This window comes from Echinops telfairi, unplaced genomic scaffold, assembly GCF_000313985.2.
Source record: "Echinops telfairi isolate 266 unplaced genomic scaffold, ASM31398v2 ScPeMD7_19;HRSCAF=73, whole genome shotgun sequence".
In the NCBI taxonomy this organism is placed as follows: domain Eukaryota; kingdom Metazoa; phylum Chordata; class Mammalia; order Afrosoricida; family Tenrecidae; genus Echinops; species Echinops telfairi.
Window position 1 is genome coordinate 8,343,278 of NW_022103916.1, and position 7,634 is coordinate 8,350,911.

Here is a 7,634-nt window from a genome sequence, read left to right on the forward strand (position 1 = left end):
CAATGGAATCCTTTCATCTGAGACTAGAAAATTTAAAATTCACCATGCTATTTAGTTGGTTTTACAATCTGTTACATCATTATACTTTAGGGTCAAGAGTAAAGTAGAAGAAATCTGATTCTTTTAATCAAATAGAAATAGCACAAACAAAATAACATTTATTTTCACTTTCCCAAGCGTATGTTTTAATGTTATGTAGGTAACATAAAAAACGAAAGAACCATTCATTTTTAGTATAATCAACAATAATCTGACCAAAAAACAAATAGACAAACAAATGTGGACTAACCTTCCAGTAGTCAGATTGTAAACTGTAGTACCTCTGGTACGCAGATAATGCTGAAAGATGAAAAATAATGATTAGCATAATTATATCATATTTCATCATCAGAATGTCTTAAAGAATATATAACTAACTTCCCACCATATCCATTGGCAGAGAATGGTATCTCAAAAGCTAAACAATTTAAAACTATGAGGCCTCCTTACTAAGAGTCAATCATAATACCAAATGTCAGAATTCATTGATAAAAACCATGGTTCAATCTGAGGCCTACACGTGAATAGACATAAAATGTAGACTACTCCTTGACTCAACCTGACATTCCTCAAAGAAAAAAAGGAATGGGGTTTAAACCTTTTTCCTAATCTCGACTATAACACTGTTTATTCTCACAAGGGAACTCACTTCTAAGAATGATTAAACACTCACCAACTATAAATCCACCTTTACTTTACTCTTAAGCTACATTCACTTCAATTCTAAAATAAGACATCAATCCCAAACCCTTAAATCCATCTGAAGGCATTAAAGGATCTGGAAACAAAATACATCCTGCCAACCTAAAAATTCAGATGAAGTTGAAACAAAAAGATAAACTAAAGGCTATACGTGTACATTAGATTTGGTGGTGGAATGCTTTTTTAAATAAACTCATGAACAAATCTCAATACAGATCAATTAGGCAAAAAGTGTTAGGGTACAAATTAATCACTTATACAAGGGAAGCTTTAAAACGAGAGCAAGAAAATGTAACTAAAAAGATAATGAAAATATCTCACAAATTTTTGCAAGTTCCCTCATAACTTTAAAAGATCTCTAGGTGATCCTATAAGTACACTTGTAACTGAGGACCACCCAAGACAAGAAAGTCTTTGGGGACAAAAGCATGACAGCCAAGTGTAGTAGCTGTGACATGTTCTAATATGCTGGGGGAATTTTTAAAGGCAATTCTATGAACTTTTTATAGAATAAGAGCAATAAAATATTGTACGTAACAAAAGGCATCTGTACAATACGAACACATTGTAAACCTTAATTGAAATGCTTTCATGAAATTAAACAGGCAAGACAATTGAGATAGAAACCATTGAAAATGAATAGAAACTTTTGTTCTAAATTATCATAAAGTTACAAATGGAATAAAAACAATACAAAACTGAAATTCCAAAATGAGTCTCCAGTAAAATAATAGGATACAGCTGGCATTTCCAATCAGTGGGCAATCGATATAGTAACCAGCACTCGAGCACGTACATGAAAGCAGTACAGTGAAATTTCTAAATCACATCATGTACTAAAACAATTCCAAAAAATAGATGAAAGAGTTAAATACAAATATGAAACCAAAAAGCTACTAGATGAAACTATAGGAAACCAACATTTTTCTGCTGATCAGTTGTAGAAGGCAATTTCAAATTCTGGCTCAATATGTAGGTGCTAAAGTAAGAAGTGTAAGGGTAAAAACTGTTTGAGTTAACAGTTTGCTTACCAAATTCCTTCACTCACGCAATAATGCTAAACACACATGCACACCCTCATCAGGCAAACTCTTCACTCGGCAAGCTGATCAAATACATACATACATAGAAAAAACCATCTCCAATAAAATGCTGCCCCATCAATCAGTTCTCAGCTCTCCCTATGTTATATATGTATACAGCTAAAACTTATGAGAGATAAAAAAAGCCAAGAAGATAGAAAATAAAAATAGGGCTGAAAAAAAGCAACAACCAAAAAAGCCCACAAACTATTACTTTTCTTAGTCTTCAATAAGAGAATACTGTGTACATAAAGAGGGAAGGGCAAACCAGTTGCTCTAAAATAAAATTCAGAGAAAATATTGAATAATTCAGTAGAAGGACTAAAATTAAGAAACTAATTCTCTCCCCCCCCCAAATAAACAAAAAGAAACAGAAAATAGGGTAAAGTTAGAGACCCTCTCCTGAAGGTCTAAGGCAGTGGTTCTCAAACTTCCCAATGTTGTGACCCTTTAATACAGTTCCTCACGTTGTGGTGACCCCCCAACCATAAAATGATTTTTGTTGCCACTTCATCATTGTCATTTTGCTACTGTTATGAATCAGGCAACCCCTGTGAAAGGGTTGTTCAACCCCCCAAAGGGGTCACGACCCACAGGTTGAGAACCGCTGGTCTAAGGTATCATTAATGGAGTTCCAAGAGAAAAAGAACAGAAGGAGACAATTTAGAAACGGATTCCAGAAAAGTTTCCAGAAGAGAAGGACAGCAGTTGCTAGTTTTAAAGAACCGAGATCAATTCTAGAAATAAAGCAATGGAACAATGCTTCCAAACTTTTGAAAGAAAATTATTTCCAACCTAAAATGGCATATTCAAACCAACAACAGTTATACAAGTGGACTAAATATGCAAATTCTCAAAAATATCGACCTCCCAAGGTATCCTTCCCCATGAAGTTGCTAATGAGCATACTTCCCTAAAAGAGTATATACCAAGAAGATATAATTTACATAGGAAGCGAAAAATCTAACAGAGAAGACAGAAAAAGGGAGATCTCAGAATTGGCAGCTATATCCAGACCCAAATCTATTGAGGCTTCACGGCTCTCAATATTCCACTGCCCTGTACCTGCACACCTTCAATGGAAGAATAGTATATGCATATATATCTGTCCTAGATTCTCATCTTGGCTATGTGCTACAATAGTTCCTAGAACCCCCAACACCCTGCCCATTCTACAAACTGGATAACATGAGAACACTTAAGTGCTCTATTATTTCTTTGATCTACTTTGAATTGCCTACTCTCTGATCAAATTTATGGCAGATGTTCTGCTACCTGGCTCCATAGTCCTCCAAGATGTCCTAACTAATACTAGGTATTTGTGTGTGCCAAAATTCACACATCACCTCCAACCTACTGACCTCCCCTCAAAAGGGGCTCTTGTGAACTCAGGAAATCATGAGCCAGACTATGACACAAGTTTCATTTGTTTACTTCTCCCGAGAGCCAATAGTAGCAATACAAGTGCTTGTTGCTCAGTTTTTAGAAAGTAACAATATTTTGCTGAGGGATATATTCATCAGTGACCTTTAAAAAGAGAGAAAGGAAAGGTGGAGAGAAGAAAGGGAGGAAAGACACTGCAATAGTATGAATTTTATGCAAATAACATGTGCATTATCCCAGCTTATTTTCCAAGCTATGGCCCCCATCCCCATGCATTATTTCTGTAAGTGTGCTATGGCAATATTCCTTACGTTCAAACTGCATGTATCCATTTGTGATTGCCTCATTTCTTCCAAGAATAATTTTCATTTTTCCACTCATTTATTCATTTTCTCTAACATGCTAATGGCTACACAAAGTTCCTATTACTAATACCTCTAGTGAAAGAAATCATTTTATCCAAAGCATTGCCAATTTTTGTAATCTTCAGTCAAGTCAGTTATCTCCCCATGGAAAAAATGGCCTAATCCTATGGCAACTAAATTTCTCTAAAGTCTTTAAAAGAGAATGAGAGAAAACCATCTGCTTGAAAACCCTTAAAATGCTTTAAACCTGTTTAATAATGATGATAGCAAACTCGGCTATCTTTGGAAGACCCTAAATCATCTTCACTTTGTGATCCCTGCCTGAGCTCTTCATTGGCTCAAGTCCATATTCATACCACTGAGAAATTCTTTTAAACTACGTTAGGCAAGATTGCCTTTTTCTTGTTCCAATTAACAAAGAATAGTGTTCCCAAACATTTTAAACTGAATTAGCTATCAATCTATTTTAAGCTTAGAATCTCTTTAACCCTTGGAGTTAATTTTACTTATGGACAGATTTGCCACTGTTATCCCTCCCCCCCCATAACTGTTTTTCTGCGTTTTATTTTGCTATGAAAGAAGCCCATTTAGTCTTTTTAGACTAAAAATAAAACTATGATAGTTAAAAAATTGTATGTATCACTTAATGACAACTAAGCAGCAAGACTAAGAACCCCATGCACAAATAATTTTCAAGTCTGGGTCTCTGTTTATGTGCTCTTAAATTAGTGTGCTCTAGTATTTCTTTTATATACTAGTTTTTCCTTTAAGTAAGTTACAGTATTACTTTTAATTAAAATATCTAACAAAGTATAAAGTAGTGTGCATTATTAGCAAATATTACTCTACAGAACTGAATATATTTTGCTGCATATTAAACTGTTTCACATAACAATAACATATCCCACCACTCCCTTCACTGTCACCCTACCCTTTGCAGATTCAAACTCGGTGCACCATGGAGTTACTAATTCTGACTCTTAGCACCCCTCTCAGAAATCTAAAGGGGCAGTTCTACTTTGCCCTATAAGCTTACTATGAGTCTACAGATAAAAGACAAAAACTCAAGAATGTTATATAACCTGCTCCAAGTAATATAGGTGTTAAGTATGAAAGTTGGGAAATAAGCCTAACTGCAAACCCCACAGAATGTACCTATCTCAAACTAAAATTGCCATCTCATTTAAAAAATGTATACTTGACCTAACAGGACAGTGGTGTACTAAAGCAATTAACATACCAACAAGCCATCACTAAAAGTACACTTGTTGAAAACAAGCACAACACAACCTATCATCAAAAAGTTAAAACATTCTTACTTCGAATACAGTTTTTCTTAGTTAAGGATTTTGGGGGCAAAGGGTAGTATATAGTATGGATGCTTTCAACATCCTGAATGAGTAAGAATCTCGGTTGGCAGCTTGATACTGTTTAAAGGATTCATCTTGGGGGATTATCTTCCGTTAATTAACTCACCTAATTTCTTACAGGAGGCATGTTCAAAGGAATAAAAACTTGTTTTTACTCACGGCTCAAAATACACATATGATCATCTCTGATTACATAGCTACAGATCAGATTTTCTTTCAAATATTTTCTAGCTAAAATGGTTAAGGTTTATACACAGGATAAAATAGAAAACAACGCTGGTTCTTGTTACTTTTTCCTATTTTTCCAAAATGACCATGCATTAATCAAACTGGCTCACTTTTTACTATAGTAGATTAAACCTTTAAAGGTCAGGAATGTTCACTAGGCAAGAAAAAGCTATAATGCACATGTAGGAAGCTTATTAGTATTTACTAAATGATCGATATATTTATGATTTACTTGGAGTTACATGAAATTTCCATTTACCATTGATAATCTGACTATACTAAACCCAAGATGAACTCAAGTTCATTGCACCCCCATCTCTAAATCAGAACCTAGTAATTTTCTATTTCCTGTAAAATAACTGACCTTCCCAGCAGGCTGAAACCTAAGTCAATCAACTGGCTCTCAGAAACAGAAATCTAAACTAACCAATTAGGACTTTCTTGCTTAGTTTAACCCAGTTTGAAATTTCCAGTTGGTTCCAAATAAAGAAAGAAAATACCCACAAGTCGCCTAGGAAAGCCTCCTTGTTCCTAGGGGTCTAACCATAAAAATCCTTCGGCTTTGCGTCCCATGCCTCTTTAGAGCTCTTGTTTGACTTCTAAATCAGCTGCCCTGCGTTCCCCAACACCATCCTCCTAAATGTTTTGCAAATACAGCTTATGAGTTCATGCACAGATTTAACCTTGTGGAAATTACCATTTTAACACCATCTATTCCCACTTTCTTTCTCATTGTTTACTATACTCACGAGTTTATAATTTCCTCCCACTAAATACTCCACAATGTTGTTCTGTTTTAATGTGTTGTGGCGTCACTTAACAAATATGTAAACATGATAATATTAAGATATAATTACAGCTACTTGAAATAAATCTAACTGTAGTTAAACAAAAGAAAAAAGTTTTACCTTTTGGATAATCTTCCAATAAGAGGTTGAAGTGACCTAATTGACAAAAGAAATCAGACTCCACTTTTCCTTCAGCTTTTAAGATTAGAGACTCGTAGCAGCGAACAGCCTAGAAATGAAAAATACAAACAATTTAAGAAAAAGACAAACCCTAAATTACATTTCCTACCTGAGAGAACATATATCCTTCATTCAGCTACACAAGAAATCAGTATATTTCACTTCTTTTCAGACAGTCAATGTAGCATTCTTTAGAAGAAATTGTTTCCTTATCTATTAAATGGTGCACTTGTTAATGAAATAACTACTTTTCCAATCTATAAAATGGAAATAATATTTGCCAAATTGATTTAAATTCGAATACTACTTTAGATGCATAAACTTAAAATCCAAATGATTACTATGGTCTGTTTATATAACAAAACTGCTTTGAAATATACATAATATCTTTATTTGCCACCAGCTATAAGACTTTTATTGAATTAATTAAGAATTCATAGAATCTCTAGCTATAATTTATAATAAACAGCTACTTTTGGCCAGAAACACTACCAGTAGCTTTAAATTACTACATATTACCTGCCTTTCCATTATCTTTTCCCTTCTCATACTATACTTCAAACAACCTGATGCCAGCGGCTTAAATGGACAGCAAATGTTTTGAGAATGATTAGGGCAATGAATGTACAAATGTGCTTTACACAACTGATGTATGTATGGATTGTGATAAGAGCTGTATGAGCCCTTAACAAAGCGATTAAAAAAAATACTTCAAACATACCAACTCGTTTTAAGGCCTATTCCAAACTCTTCCCAACTTCAACATACGCATATACAGTACACTTAACATTCTCTCTTTTTCATTCCCAAACAAAAAGGCACTATTAAGGCTATCAATTTTGGCTCAATGTTGTTGTGCTACACTGTGTCCTGGGGTCACTAAACAAAGAAATGTTTCTGATTTCTCAAATCTCTGGTGTATTCCTGGAAAACTCCTAGGTTGGGCACCTACAATAATTTCCATTATTACTAAAAACTCTTCAACCATCACTTCCAGTGTTTTCCAGGTGCATTTGCTGCGATAAGAATGTGCACATGGAATACAGTGCCCACTTATGAGTTCCCCAATGTGTTTCTTCTTTTGTACAAGATAGAGCAATTGTTAGGAGTTTCAAAATGAATGTCCGGAAAATAAGATAAAAGACTCATCCTAAACAAGACGAATTCTGGGATGACTATATTCTTCTTAAGACCTAAGGATCTATTCCTATTTCACTCTTAGCTATCTAAATGTGCATATGCACCAAATCACAACCACTGAAAACTAATCATTCTGTTTCCCTATTATTAAAAAGTCTGAATGCTACACTGAAGTCTCAGAAATTACTATAATTTGTAGGAACGAATTGTCACAATTCTCTTGTTTAAGCTATATATAATTCTTACCTGGCAGGAAAGAGTACAAAAATATAATTTATTAGAGTACTTTAAAATATTATAGAATTTCATACAATTATTGAACTGCAGGATAAATTTTAAATTTTCCATTAAATGAAT

The 7,634-nt window shown here is 34.2% G+C and overlaps 1 protein-coding gene across 1 annotated transcript in view; it reads right to left on the reverse strand.

Annotated features, from left to right (window-relative positions):
* The window catches only part of KDM6A (lysine demethylase 6A), a 178,221-nt gene that overhangs the window by 125,589 nt on the left and 44,998 nt on the right, over positions 1-7,634 (reverse strand). The window contains exons 3-4 of the mRNA XM_045288276.1: positions 6,078-6,186; positions 290-339 (exon numbers count right to left, since the gene is read on the reverse strand). Coding sequence (XP_045144211.1) covers positions 290-339; positions 6,078-6,186 — 159 coding nt within the window. The remainder of the gene's footprint in view (positions 1-289; positions 340-6,077; positions 6,187-7,634) is intronic.